Source organism: Oncorhynchus kisutch, unplaced genomic scaffold, assembly GCF_002021735.2.
Source record: "Oncorhynchus kisutch isolate 150728-3 unplaced genomic scaffold, Okis_V2 scaffold601, whole genome shotgun sequence".
NCBI lineage: Eukaryota > Metazoa > Chordata > Actinopteri > Salmoniformes > Salmonidae > Oncorhynchus > Oncorhynchus kisutch.
The window spans coordinates 304,950-320,092 of NW_022262546.1; the positions used below are offsets into that span (position 1 = coordinate 304,950).

The 15,143-nt window shown below is 43.2% G+C and overlaps 1 protein-coding gene across 4 annotated transcripts; it reads left to right on the forward strand.

Moving 5' to 3' along the window:
- Positions 1 to 4,794: 4,794 nt before the first annotated feature.
- On the forward strand, positions 4,795 to 8,338 carry LOC109885363 (protein-lysine methyltransferase METTL21C-like). Of its 4 annotated transcripts, none has more exons than XM_031815762.1 (5): positions 4,796 to 5,300; positions 6,383 to 6,500; positions 6,928 to 7,173; positions 7,681 to 7,778; positions 7,853 to 7,940. In XM_031815762.1, the coding sequence occupies exons 1-5, from the start codon at positions 4,971 to 4,973 to the stop codon at positions 7,925 to 7,927; spliced, it is 867 nt and encodes a 288-aa protein (XP_031671622.1). In that variant the 5' UTR covers positions 4,796 to 4,970; the 3' UTR covers positions 7,928 to 7,940. The 4 variants fall into 4 exon arrangements, with proteins under 4 accessions (XP_031671623.1, XP_031671622.1, XP_031671621.1 ...); XM_031815761.1 differs by lacking the exon at positions 7,853 to 7,940 and adding an exon at positions 7,958 to 8,338 and having other exon boundaries at positions 4,797 to 5,300; positions 7,681 to 7,807; XM_031815760.1 differs by adding an exon at positions 8,014 to 8,338 and having other exon boundaries at positions 4,799 to 5,300; positions 7,681 to 7,937.
- The last annotated feature ends 6,805 nt before the right edge of the window (positions 8,339 to 15,143 follow it).

Sequence of the window (15,143 nt, forward strand, 5' to 3'; positions counted from 1 at the left end):
TGGATAAGAAGTGGTTTTATCTGTCAGTCTGCTGAAGAGAAAAGGATTTGGGTCAAAGAGGGGTTGAGGTGAGATGGTCCACCCATCAGTACGACCCGTCTGCCCTTTAGGTCCCAGAGGGAGATCCATGGAGACTCTAATTTCCCATCCGGAGACATTTTAAGACATACCTCATCCTCTCTGTCATCCCTCATACTATTTCAGTCTCCAATGTGGTGAGATGGGATTCCTGTGATATCTTCTTGGCTGGGGATACCACCCCCCCCATACATACCCCCCTACCACAACTAAACATACCCCCCCCCATAACACTACAACACCAGCCCCACCCCATAACACTATAACACCAGACCCCCTACCACAACTAAACATACCCCACCAATAACACTACAACACCAGACCCCCTACCACAACTAAACATACCCCCCCCCATAACACTACAACACCAGACCCCCCCATAACACTACAACACCAGCCCCACCCCATAACACTACAACACCAGACCCCCTACCACAACTAAACATACCCCCCGCATAACACTACAACACCAGACCCCCTACCACAACTAAACATACCCCCCCCAATAACACTACAACACCAGACCCACCCATAACACTACAACACCAGACCCCCTACAACAACTAAACATACCCGCCCCCCAATAACACTACAACACCAGACCCCCTACCACAACTAAACATACCCCCCCATAACACTACAACACCAGACCCCCTACCACAACTAAACATACCCCCCCCCATAACACTACAACACCAGACCCCCTACCACAACTAAACATACCCCCCCCCCCAATAACACTACAACACCAGGACATACTGGAATGGGGGTTGGTCACAGTACAACAATACTACAACAACATACTGGAATGGGGGTTGGTCACAGTACATCAATACTACAACAACATACTGGAATGGGGGTTGGTCACAGTACAACAATACTACAACGACATACTGGAATGGGGGTTGGTCACAGTACAACAATACTACAACAACATACTGGAATGGGGGTTGGTCACAGTACAACAATACTACAACAACATACAGGAATGGGGGTTGGTCACAGTACAACAATACTACAACAACATACTGGAATGGGGGTTGGTCACAGTACAACAATACTACAACAACATACTGGAATGGGGGTTGGTCACAGTACAACAATACTACAACAACATACTGGAATGGGGATTGGTCACAGTACAACAATACTACAAAAACATACTGGAATGGGGGTTGGTCACAGTACAACAATACTACAACAACATACTGGAATGGGGGTTGGTCACAGTACAACAATACTACAACAACATACTGGAATGGGGGTTGGTCACAGTACAACAATACTACAACAACATACTGGAATGGGGGTTGGTCACAGTACAACAATACTACAACAACATACTGGAATGGGGGTTGGTCACAGTACAACAATACTACAACGACATGCTGGAATGGGGGTTGGTCACAGTACAACAATACTACAACAACATACTGGAATGGGGGTTGGTCAAAGTACAACAATACTACAACAACATACTGGAATGGGGGTTGGTCACAGTACAACAATACTACAACAACATACTGGAATGGGGGTTGGTCACAGTACAACAATACTACAACAACATACTGGAATGGGGGTTGGTCACAGTACAACAATACTACAACAACATACTGGAATGGGGGTTGGTCACAGTACAACAATACTACAACAACATACTGGAATGGGGGTTGGTCACAGTACAACAATACTACAACAACATACTGGAATGGGGGTTGGTCACAGTACAACAATACTACAACAACATACTGGAATGGGGGTTGGTCACAGTACAACAATACTACAACAACATACTGGAATGGGGGTTGGTCACAGTACAACAATACCACAACAACATACTGGAATGGGGGTTGGTCACAGTACAGCAATACTACAACAACATGCTGGAATGGGGGTTGGTCACAGTACAACAATACTACAACGACATACTGGAATGGGGGTTGGTCACAGTACAACAATACTACAACAACATACTGGAATGGGGGTTGGTCACAGTACAACAATACCACAACAGAATCAGACACTGACATCACTCCCTCTCTCTGTGGACCAGCCATTTCCTTTGGCCCTGTCCCCCTCATCAGACCCCCTCATACCGAGCTATGTAGGGCAGAGGCAGGGGCATACCAAGGACCTCTGACAAAAGGGTTTCAGGCTGGATTAGATTTGGTTTTAACGGTCATATCAGAAACCCGAGAGCTGGCGTATTCAGGTCAAATTCTCTTAGCCAAACGCTGACCAAATCAAAACCGTTTTTAATGGAGGTCAGAGTTACAAATTCCCCCTGATGACCTGTCTTGGGGTCTGCCCGGGGTCTGACATATGAGATTGCACTGCAGAAAGCCATATTCTGTTACCCCTGTCCTCTGGTGGATCTATGAGGGTAGATCAGCTAGCAGACAGCTCTATTCTGTTAACCCTGTCCTCTAGTGGATCTATGAGGGTAGATCAGCTAGCAGACAGCCCTATTCTGTTACCCCTGTCCTCTGGTGGATCTATGAGGGTAGAGCAGTTAGCAGACAGCCCTATTCTGTTACCCCTGTCCTCTGGTGGATCTATGAGGGTAGATCAGCTAGCAGACAGCCCTATTCTGTTACCCCTGTCCTCTGGTGGATCTATGAGGGTAGATCAGTTAGCAGACAGCCCTATTCTATTACCCCTGTCCTCTGGTGAAGCTATGGAGTCCAGGTTCAGTTGCAGCCGGCCGCGACCGGGAGACCCATTAGGCAGTGCACAATTGGCCCAGCGTCGTCTGGGTTAGGGGAGGGTTTGTCCGGTAGGGATGTCCTCGTCCCATTGCGCACCAGCGACTCTTGTGGTGGGCCGGGCGCAGTGCACACTGAGACGATCGCCAGGTGTACGGCGTTTCCTCCGACACATTGGTGCTGTTGACTTCCGGGTTAAGTGGGCAATGTGTCAAGATGCAGTGCGGTTGGGGCATGTTTCAGAGGACTGTAACTACCAATTAATTGGGGAGAAAAAGGGGTAAAAAATGTATATATACTGATTTACTAATCTCCACCCGGCACAGCCAGAAGAGGACTGGCCACCCCACATAGCCTGGTTCCTCTCTAGGTTTCTTCCTAGGTATTGGCCTTTCTAGGGAGTTTTTCCTAGCCACCGTGCTTCTACACCTGCATTGCTTGCTGTTTGGGGTTTTAGGCTGGGTTTCTGTACAGCACTTTGAGATATCAGCTGATGTACGAAGGGCTATATAAATAAATTTGATTTAATTTGATTTGATTTGATTTGACTCTGTCATTTGTTGGCGATATCCAATAGGTATTGATAGGAGAAGGGCGATGGCCAAGTAAAGTTGACCAAGTGGATTCTTCAAGCTTGGCATCAGTTAAACTTGAGACAGTGGTATTTTGGTGATCCAAACGAACCCGGGAACCAGAGAACTCCCTGTTTTTAATTAGCCTCATTTCTAAGTGTCCCTACAAGGGGACTAAATCAGACCCAGAGGTCAAGACTGTTACTAAACCTGCTCCAGACATACCAGAGTCAAGCCAACACAGGTCACGACTCAGGACAGATATTACAGCCACATACACTGAGTGGACAAAACATTAAGAACACCTGCTCTTTCCATGACATAGACTGACCAGTTTAATCCAGGCAAAAGATCCCAAATCCACTTCAATCAGTATCGATGAAGGGGAGGAGACAGGTTGAAGACTTTATAAGTCTTGAGACGTTTGGGATTGTGTGTGTGTCAACTTGACACAACTGTGGGAAGCATTGGAGTCAACATGGGCCAGAATAGAGCTAGAATAGAGCTAGAATAGAGCCAGAATAGAGCTAGAATAGAGCTAGAATAGGGCCAGAATAGAGCTAGAATAGAGCCAGAATAGAGCTAGAATAGAACCAGAATAGAGCCAGAATAGAGCCATAATAGAGGCAGAATAGAGCTAGAATAGAACCAGAATAGAGCCAGAATAGAGGCAGAATAGAGCCAGAATAGAGCCAGAATAGAACCAGAATAGAGCTAGAATAGAACCAGAATAGAGCCAGAATAGAACCAGAATAGAGCTAGAATATAACCAGAATAGAGCCAGAATAGAGCCAAAATGGAGTCAGAATAGAACCAGAATAGAGCCAGAATAGAGCCAGAATAGAGCCAGAATAGAGTCAGAATAGAGCAAGAATAGGGCAAGACGCTGTATTTTTCAATGCAGGAACGAATATGAGGAGTGTATTGACTGAGATGAGAATATGAGGAGTGTATTGACAGAGATGAGAATATGAGGAGTGTATTGACTGAGATGAGAATATGAGGAGTGTATTGACTGAGATGAGAATATGAGGAGTGTATTGACTGAGATAAGAATATGAGGAGTGTATTGACTGAGATGAGAATATGAGGAGTGTATTGACTGAGATGAGAATATGAGGAGTGTATTGACTGAGATGAGAATATGAGGAGTGTATTGACTGAGATGAGAATATGAGGAGTGTATTGACTGAGATAAGAATATGAGGAGTGTATTGACTGAGATGTTATTTTGGGTGAGATGTTAGTTCCATTATTTGGTTGACGGTACATTTAGTGCAACATAGTTCTCTGTGAGGCCGTCCGTATGGGGATGGTCGAGGCTAGAGGGGGGGGGGGTCAGGGTGTCATTACAGTGCGTAGCCTGTGACAGGCTGTGAGCAGCAAAAATATGATGTTACCAAACAGGGTGCAGGGAGGAGTGAAGAAAGGCAGGGGTGAAGTTAGGGAGGGTAGGGAGATAAAACTCAAGTGTTTGGACGCTGTGTTTACAAAGTGTGGGAGAGACTGAAGAGAGGGCTGACTGTACCATTAGAAGCTAAGGTATCAACGCAACATCAGCTACGACACTATATATCAGTGCAGAGGAAGTAACATTGTAATTTATCAGGTTTCTATGGACCCTTTATGCACACCTCACCAAGAGGAGGAGAAGACTGTGATCATGAAAGAAGAGAAGGAAACGGAAGACGAGAAGAAAGATGACGAGAACGATGATGATGAGGAGGAAGATGAAGATGAGGAAGATGATAGCGAGACAACAGTGATAGACGGTGAGGAGGAATTAGATGACAAATCCAAGGAGACTGAACCCCAGCAGCAGAAGGAGCAGGCCTGGGCCCCCACTACTTACTCCAAGTTTGGTAAAGAGGTGTTTTGCTACGTAGGAGAGGAGATCAGCATCTTTGAGGCCTTGGACTCTTACGGTGCTGTCATCTGGCCAGCGGTGAGTTAGTCTACTATTTAACATGACATTCATAGATAACAATGATAGCGGTGAGTTAGTCTACTATTTAACATGACATCCATAGATAACAATGATAGCAGTGAGTTAGTCTACTATTTAACATGACATTCATAGATAACAATGATAGCAGTGAGTTAGTCTACTATTTAACATGACATTCATAGATAACAATGATAGCGGTGATGGCGATTAGGATGGAAGTAAGGAGGGAGATACCACAGTGGTCTGAAACTTCTGGTTTACAGACCACATCAGGCCTGCAAGTCACATTATTTTGGCTTGCTGTAATTATTATTGTAATCCAGCCAGAAGATCCAACAGTTGGAACCTTTAATCTTCCTGCATAGGAATGACTGCCAGGGTAGGAAAATTCATTCTTCAGACTTCCTAAATCATATGAACTCAAACAGCCGTCTCAGTAACAGGTGCAATAAGTCCAACTTCTAATTAGTTTAGAAAAATGTGTGTTATTTATGTTTGTATAGCATAAGATGAATCAATCAATGTATATGCAGCAACACAGGTATTGAAACCAACAATTCCAAAAAAAAATCTACCTACAATAGAGCATGCTGGGAAATATGGTACGGATGGATGTGGTATTAAGTTACTCACTTCCTTTTGAAGTCCAATGAACTCACAGAATAACACTGATTAAGTGTGGATGGAGGATGATGATTGGTTAAATGTTTCACAGTGTGGATGGAGGATGATGATTGGTTAAATGTTTCACAGTGTGGATGGAGGATGATGATTGGTTAAATGTTTCACAGTGTGGATGGAGGATGATGATTGGTTAAATGTTTCACAGTGTGGATGGAGGATGATGATTGGTTAAATGTTTCACAGTGTGGATGGAGGATGATGATTGATGAAGTTCTAACAACTATAATGATGGTTTCTATAGTAACTATGGTTGAAGTTCTAACAACTATAATGATGGTTTCTATAGTAACTCTGGTTGAAGTTCTAACAACTATAATGATGGTTTCTATAGTAACAACGGTTGAAGTTCTAAAAACTATAATGATGGTTTCTATAGTAACTCTGGTTGCCTGCAGGCGTTGGCTTTGTGTCACTACCTAGAGACCAACGTTGAGCAGTTGAACCTGGTGGACAAGGCAGTGCTGGAGCTAGGAGCAGGTCCTGGCCTAGTGTCTATTGTAGCCACACTCCTAGGTGAGTCTGGACATTAAATGTACTCATATTGTACATCTGAGAAGATCAGAGAGGTGTAAGTAATATGGTGAAATTTCTACCTAGCCTATCAAGGTGGAGGAAGTCCTATCAAGGTGGAGGAGGTCCTGTCAGGGTGGCTAGCAAGGTGGAGGAGGTCCTGTCAGGGTGGCTAGCAAGGTGGAGGAGGTCCTGTCAGGGTGGCTAGCAAGGTGGAGGAGGTCCTATCAAGGTGGAGGAGGTCCTGTCAAGGGGGAGGAGGGCCTAGCAAGGTGGATGAGGTCCTAGCATTCTATACCACTTACACCTATCCAATCTTTTCAGATCTGCATGGTGTCCTAGGCACTAGACGACTAGAGGCTAGGGATTGATTTGGTACTGGCCACCTGTGTGTCTGTTAGTTGAATAACAGAGTGCTTCCTGTCCCCAGGTGCCTGGGTCACAGCTACAGACCTACCAGAGATCATAGGTAACCTGAGAGCCAACCTGCTCCGTAACACAAGAGGGCGTTGGAGGAACACTCCCCAAGCTGCAGCTCTGTCCTGGGGTCCTGACGTGGAACGCATCTACCCCAGATCTGTCTATCGCTATGACTACGTGCTGGCGGCTGACGTGGTGTATCACCATGACTATCTGGAAGAGCTGCTGTTCACCATGAGATACTTCTGCCGTCCAGGTTGATTGATTGATTGGTTGATTGGACTGATTGGTTGATTGACTGATTGGTTAAATTATTGATTAGTTTATTGATTGATTGGTTGATTTGTTAAATTATTGATTCGTTGATTGGTTAATTGGTTGGTTGGTTGATTGGTTAAATTATTGATTTGTTTATTGATTGATTGGTTGATTTGTTAAATGATTGATTCGTTGATTGGCTGGTTGGTTGGTTGATTGGTTAATTGGTTGGTTGGTTGATTGGTTAATTTGTTGGATGAACAGTTGATTCATTGATAGATTCATTGAACAGTTTAAAGTACAACAAATCCCTGAATGTAAGACATGAAAGCCTTAAACAACTCATTTTATTTCCCTTGATTGGTTGATTTGTTAAATTATTGATTCGTTGATTGGTTAATTGGTTGGTTGATTGGTTGGTTGGTTGGATGAACAGTTGATTCATTGAACAGTTCCCTGAATATAAGACATGAAAGCCTTAAACAACCCATTTTATTTCCCTTAGGAACCACTCTGATCTGGGCCAACAAGGTCCGCTTTCCCACAGACCTGGTATTCACTGAGGACTTCAAGAACACCTTCAACACCACCCTGCTGGCTGAGATGGGAGAGGTTAAGATCTTCATGGCCACATGCAGAGACAGAGGATCACCTTCAACACCACCCTGCTGGCTGAGATGGGAGAGGTTAAGATCTTCATGGCCACATGCAGAGAGACAGAGGATCACCTTCAACACCACCCTGCTGGCTGAGATGGGAGAGGTTAAGATCTTCATGGCCACATGCAGAGAGACAGAGGATCACCTTCAACACCACCCTGCTGGCTGAGATGGGAGAGGTTTATACCCATGTGTAAAAGGTAGGGATTAGGGAAGACAAGGGAATAGTTAACATCCTGCAGACTATGCCAAATGTAACCAAGACGTCCTGTCCCTTTTTCCTCTGAGAAATGCTTGAAGACAGAAGGCGGCCATCTTGGCTAATGATAATGGACGTTGATGGACTACTGATGTTGTCAGTTGTTGATGTTTGATGTTCTACTTTATACTTACCTGCTATATGTAGTACTTTATTGTTTACGTAGTTTGTATTGATAATATTATAAATGTATGTACTTTGCTGTGTTGTTCCATTCTGTATTAAAATATAATTTGTTATGGATATATAAAGTTTCTAGTAAAAAATCTACACATTCACTTTTTCCTGCCCTGAACATATCGAAACACCTATTACATTGAATTTCTTTCCTACCAATCTACACAACCAACTGCACATCTTCAAAAGTCAAATAAAAATTATAGAAAATGTTGCAAATGAAATTAAAAATGTCTTCACCCCCCCCCCCCCCCCCCCCTGCCCAGAGTCAATGTTTGGTGGAAGCACCTTCGGCAGCCATTACAGCTGTGAATCATTTTGAATAAGATCCTACCAACTTCACACAACTCTTATGGAAAACAGACACTCAGTGGCCAGTTTATTAGGTACACCCATCTAGTACTGGGTCGGAACTCCCTTTGCCCCCAGAACAGCCTGCATTCTTCTGGGCATGGATTCTACAAGGTGTGTGGTTCAAAGGACAGAAATTGGACAGCTCTCCGGTAAATAACCATACAGTGACATATTTTTATTGCCGAACAAACGTTTGGGGTTATGAGCCCTTCTTCAGCGTGCGAGCCAATGGTCATCAATGTCACAACAACAAAACCTCACAGACGAGCATCATTCTAAATTCCACGTCAGTGTTGGCCCAATCCAGAGATCCCTGCAGAGGAAGCTGTGTGGGGAAACATGACAATCAAATGAAGACACGTAGACACACAATACAATTACATTATGATGTCATTCCCTGTCATTATGATGTCATTACTGGTCATTATGATGTCATTACTGGTCATTATGATGTCATTACCGTGATTTTCCATCATGATTATGGCTGTTGAAATGTCTGGCAACAGGTGATTTTTTCATCATGGTTGTGAATGGAGCTCCTATGCTCACATATCTTTGTCTTAAGTTGACGTTTGGTCTCACGGTACCCACATAGTACAAGGTTACAGGAACACTACAGGAGATATCCAACACGTTACACGTTATTCTACCGCAAACCTTCATCCTCTGACCGTAATGAGGATATTCTACCTCCAACCTTCATCCTCTGACCGTAACGAGGATATTCTACCGCGAACCTTCATCCTCTGACTGTAACGAGGATATTCTACCGCGAACCTTCATCCTCTGACCGTAACGAGGATATTCTACCTCCAACCTTCATCCTCTGACCGTAATGAGGTTATTCTACCTCCAACCTTCATCCTCTGACCGTAATGAGGATATTCTACCTCCAACCTTCATCCTCTGACCGTAATGAGGATATTCTACCTCAAACCTTCATCCTCTGACCGTAATGAGGATATTCTACCTCCAACCTTCATCCTCTGACCGTAATGAGGATATTCTACCTCCAACCTTCACCCTCTGACCGTAATGAGGATATTCTACCTCCAACCTTCATCCTCTGACAGTAATGAGGATATTCTACCTCCAACCTTCATCCTCTAACCGTAATGAGGATATTCTACCTCAAACCTTCATCCTCTGACCGTAATGAGGATATTCTACCTCCAACCTTCATCCTCTGACCGTAATGAGGATATTCTACCTCCAACCTTCATCCTCTGACAGTAATGAGGATATTCTACCTCCAACCTTCATCCTCTGACCGTAATGAGAATATTCTACCTCGAAGCTTCATCCTCTGACCGTAATGAGGATATTCTACCTCCAACCTTCATCCTCTGACCGTAATGAGGATATTCTACCTCCAACCTTCATCCTCTGACCGTAACGAGGATATTCTACCTCCAACCTTCATCCTCTGACCGTAATGAGGATATTCTACCTCCAACCTTCATCCTCTGACCGTAATGAGGATATTCTACCTCCAACCTCTGACCGTAATGATGATGGATTAGAGCGTTCCCTCGTCATGGCATAACAGTGAATGCAGTTGTGACAAGGGAAATTGCCGTCTGGTATGATAGACGTGAACGTCTCTGAGCTTACGGCTCTGAGTTTACAGCTCTGAGTTTACGGCTCTGAGCTTACGGCACTGAGTTTACGGCTCTGAGTTTACGGCTCTGAGTTTATGGCTCTGAGTTTACGGCTCTGAGTTTACAGCTCTGAGTTTACGGCTCTGAGTTTACGGCTCTGAGTTTACGGCTCTGAGTTTACGGCTCTGAGTTTACGGCTCTGAGTTTACAGCTCTGAGTTTACAGCTCTGAGTTTACAGCTCTGAGTTTACGGCTCTGAGTTTACGGCTCTGAGTTTACAGCTCTGAGTTTACAGCTCTGAGTTTACAGTTCTGAGTTTACGGCTCTGAGTTTACAGCTCTGAGTTTACGGCTCTGAGTTTACGGCTCTGAGTTTACGGCTCTGAGTTTACGGCTCTGAACTTACGGCTCTGAGTTTACGGCTCTGAGTTTACGGCTCTGAACTTACGGCTCTGAACTTACGGCTCTGAGTTTACGGCTCTGAACTTACGGCTCTGAGTTTACGGCTCTGAACTTACGGCTCTGAGTTTACGGCTCTGAACTTACGGCTCTGAGTTTACGGCTCTGAACTTAAGGCTCTGAGTTTACGGCTCTGAGTTTACGGCTCTGAGTTTACGGCTCTGAACTTAAGGCTCTGAGTTTACGGCTCTGAGTTTACGGCTCTGAGTTTACGGCTCTGAACTTAAGGCTCTTTGTTAAAGGAATAATAAAAACACTACTTTAATATTTACAGTGTTAAATATCACTCATATAACATGTTTCATGTTGTCACTTTAATAAGGTTGGTAGCAAAATGTGAAAATCATCTGTTGCAGCTCCAGTCAACTACAAAACCCACAATGCTTTGCTATCTCTCTGGGCTAGCAAACGTACCTTTCACACAATAATACCACGGGTGATGTCAGCACGTGAAGAAGCTAGCTTGCTGTCAAATCTCCTAAACAAACGGAACGATCAATTTAAGGAGTCTACAACCTCACCGGTGTTCAATATGCAGATCGTCTGCTTTGCAGTGTGTGTGGGCTCTGACGTTGTTACGGCGACGTCTGCTTTGCAGTGTGTGTGGGCTCTGACGTTGTTACGGCGACGTCTGCTTTGCAGTGTGTGTGGGCTCTGACGTTGTTACGGCGACGTCTGCTTTGCAGTGTGTGTGGGCTCTGACGTTGCTACGGCGACATCTGCTTTGCAGTGTGTGTGGGCTCTGACGTTGCTACGCGACGTCTGCTTTGCAGTGTGTGTGTGGGCTCTGACGTTGCTACGGCGACATCTGCGTTGCAGTGTGTGTGTGGGCTCTGACGTTGCTACGGCGACGTCTGCTTTGCAGTGTGTGTGTGGGCTCTGACGTTGCTACGGCGACGGCCCCTTTTTTGACCTCAAACACAGGGCAGAGTGGGGAGAAGAGAAAGTGGCATTGCGATGATGAAATAGTTGGAGGGAAAAACCAAGTTGAATAATTTTGTGTGAGAGAACATCTAAGTGAAATTACAGACCTTGTCATGACGATATAGACCGACGGATGGGTCCTAAACCAATATGTCATACTATCTATTGGCTGATTTGGTGATCTGGGCGTCGTTGTTTTAACAGTTCGTTTTCTCCAGCGAAGAGAACCTTATCGTGAAGATGCGGCACAACAAAAACGATTTCCTGATTTCCCAGACGGACCACTTCGAAGTTAGAATCATGGCGACGATTGTTTTGTGACCCACTCATAGAACATAGACTCACCAAATTAATAGGAGTTTCATTCTGGAGTGGGACTATCCCTTTAAGGTCAAGGGTGTCGGCTCAGCTAGCTCCACCCACTTCAGGCAGTTTCCAGAAGGTGTCCGTCAGGGATTTGGCCCCGCCCTCGTCTGCCCTTTCGACCTCCCCCGAGAAAGATCCATTTAAGACATAACTCATCCATCAATCATCCTGAGACATCTTTAAGACATACCTCATCCTCTCTGTCATCCCTCGTCCTATTTCAGTCTCACTAAGTGGTGAGGTGGGATTCCCGTAGACCTCCTCTTGGCTGGGCGGGATACCCCTCAATCTCCCATTCCATAAAGCTATGTTTCCCACTGAGCTACATTAGTCATTGACCTCACCGTAATGTAGACCGTGGTATTTTGGTGATCCAAACGAACCCGGGAACCAGAGAACTCCCTGTTTTTAATTAGGCCTCATTTATAAGTGTCCCTACAAGGAGACTAAATCAGACTGTTACTAAAACCTCTTACAAAACATTAAGAACACCTGCTACAGATATACCAGAGTCAAGCCAACACAGGTCACGACTCAGGACAGATATTACAGCCACATACACTGAGTGGACAAAACATTAAGAACACCTGCTACAGATATACCAGTCAAGTGTGTGAATGTGTTGTTGTGTATGTGTGTTGTTGTGTATGTGTTGTTGTGTATGTGTTGTTGTGTATGTGTTGTTGTGTATGTGTGTGTGTGTTGTTGTGTATGTGTTGTTGTGTATGTGTTGTTGTGAATGTGTTGTTGTGTATGTGTGTGTGTGTTATTGTGTATGTGTTGTTGTGTATGTGTTGTTGTGTATGTGTTGTTGTGTATGTGTTGTTGTGTATGTGTTATTGTGTATGTGTTGTTGTGTATGTGTTGTTGTGTATGTGTTGTTGTGAATGTGTTGTTGTGTATGTGTTGTTGTGTATGTGTTGTTGTGTATGTGTTGTTGTGTGTGTGTTGTTGTGAATGTGTTGTTGTGTATGTGTTGTTGTGTATGTGTTGTTGTGTATGTGTTGTGTATGTGTTGTTGTGTATGTGTTGTTGCGTATGTGTTGTTGTGTATGTGTTGTTGTGTATGTGTTGTGTATGTGTTGTTGTGTATGTGTGTGTGTGTTATTGTGTATGTGTTGTTGTGTATGTGTTATTGTGTATGTGTTGTTGTGTATGTGTTGTTGTGAATGTGTTGTTGTGTACGTGTTGTTGTGTATGTGTGTGTGTGTTATTGTGTATGTGTTATTGTGAATGTGTTGTTGTGTATGTGTTGTTGTGATGTGTTGTTGTGTATGTGTTGTTGTGTGTTATTGTGTATGTGTTGTTGTGTATGTGTTGTTGTGTATGTGTTGTTGTGTTTGTGTTGTTGTGTATGTGTTGTTGTGTATGTGTTGTTGTGTATGTGTGTGTGTGTGTTATTGTGTATGTGTTGTTGTGTATGTGTTGTTGTGTATGTGTTGTGTATGTGTTGTTGTGTATGTGTTGTTGTGTATGTGTTGTGTATGTGTTGTTGTGTATGTGTTGGTGTATGTGTTGTTGTGAATGTGTTGTTGTGTATGTGTTGTTGTGTATGTGTTATTGTGTATGTGTTGTTGTGAATGTGTTGTTGTGTATGTGTTGTTGTGTATGTGTTGTTGTGAATGTGTTGTGTATGTGTTGTTGTGTATGTGTTGTTGTGTGTTATTGTGTATGTGTTGTTGTGTATGTGTTGTTGTGTATGTGTTGTTGTGTTTGTGTTGTTGTGTATGTGTTGTTGTGTATGTGTTGTTGTGTATGTGTGTGTGTGTGTTATTGTGTATGTGTTGTTGTGTATGTGTTGTTGTGTATGTGTTGTGTATGTGTTGTTGTGTATGTGTTGTTGTGTATGTGTTGTGTATGTGTTGTTGTGTATGTGTTGGTGTATGTGTTGTTGTGAATGTGTTGTTGTGTATGTGTTGTTGTGTATGTGTTATTGTGTATGTGTTGTTGTGAATGTGTTGTTGTGTATGTGTTGTTGTGTATGTGTTGTTGTGAATGTGTTGTTGTGTATGTGTTGTTGTGTATGTGTTGTTGTGTATGTGTTGTTGTGTATGTGTTGTTGTGAATGTGTTGTTGTGTATGTGTTGTTGTGTATGTGTTATTGTGTATGTGTTGTTGTGTATGTGTTGTTGTGTATGTGTTGTTGTGTATGTGTTGTTGTGAATGTGTTGTTGTGTATATGTTGTTGTGTATGTGTCGAATGCAAAACAAAAGGGAAATTCTATTCACATTCTACGTTGCTAAGTTCATCGCAGTTTAAGGGACTGTATTGTGGCCTTCCATGGCTTCCTGCGCCACTGGGGTAAAACAATGAGGTAAAACAATGGGGTAAAACAATGAGGTAAAACAATGGGGTAAAATAATGAGGTAAAACAATGAGGTAAAACAATGAGGTAAAACAATGAGGTATAACAATGGGGTAAAACAATGAGGTAAAACAATGGGGTAAAACAATGAGGTAAAACAATGGGGTAAAACAATGAGGTAAAACAATGAGGTAAAACAATGGGGTAAAACAATGAGGTAAAACAATGAGGTAAAACAATGGGGTAAAACAATGAGGTAAAACAATGGGGTAAAACAATGGGGTAAAACAATGGGGTAAAACAATGAGGTAAAACATTGAGGTAAAACAATGAGGTAACACAATGAGGTAAAACAATGAGGTAAAACAATGAGGTAAAACAATGAGGTAACACAATGAGGTAAAACAATGAGGTAAAACAATGGGGTAAAACAATGAGGTAAAACAATGGGGTAAAACAACGAGGTAAAACAATGAGGTAAAACAATGAGGTAAAACAATGGGGTAAAACAATGGGGTAAAACAATGAGGTATACACGTGTGTCAAATCCCTTTGTCACCATCAACATGGGAAAACACCAATAGCTCACAACCAAAAAGAGACACATTATGATGTCATTACCTGGTTGTTGACCTTAAAATCAAACAGGAAATGGGTACCAATTTTTTTTTAAATAATTAAATATACCACTTAGGGAAACAAATAATATGTTTTAAACCCCTCAGAACAGTGGTAAACCTGCCTGGTATTGGTACTTTTTAAACCCCTCAGAGCAGTGGTAAACCTGCCTGGTATTGGAAGCATGTGTATCTTGTCCCCACAGTAAGGAAGATGGTTCTGGAAGCAAAGAAAAATCCAAGGGCC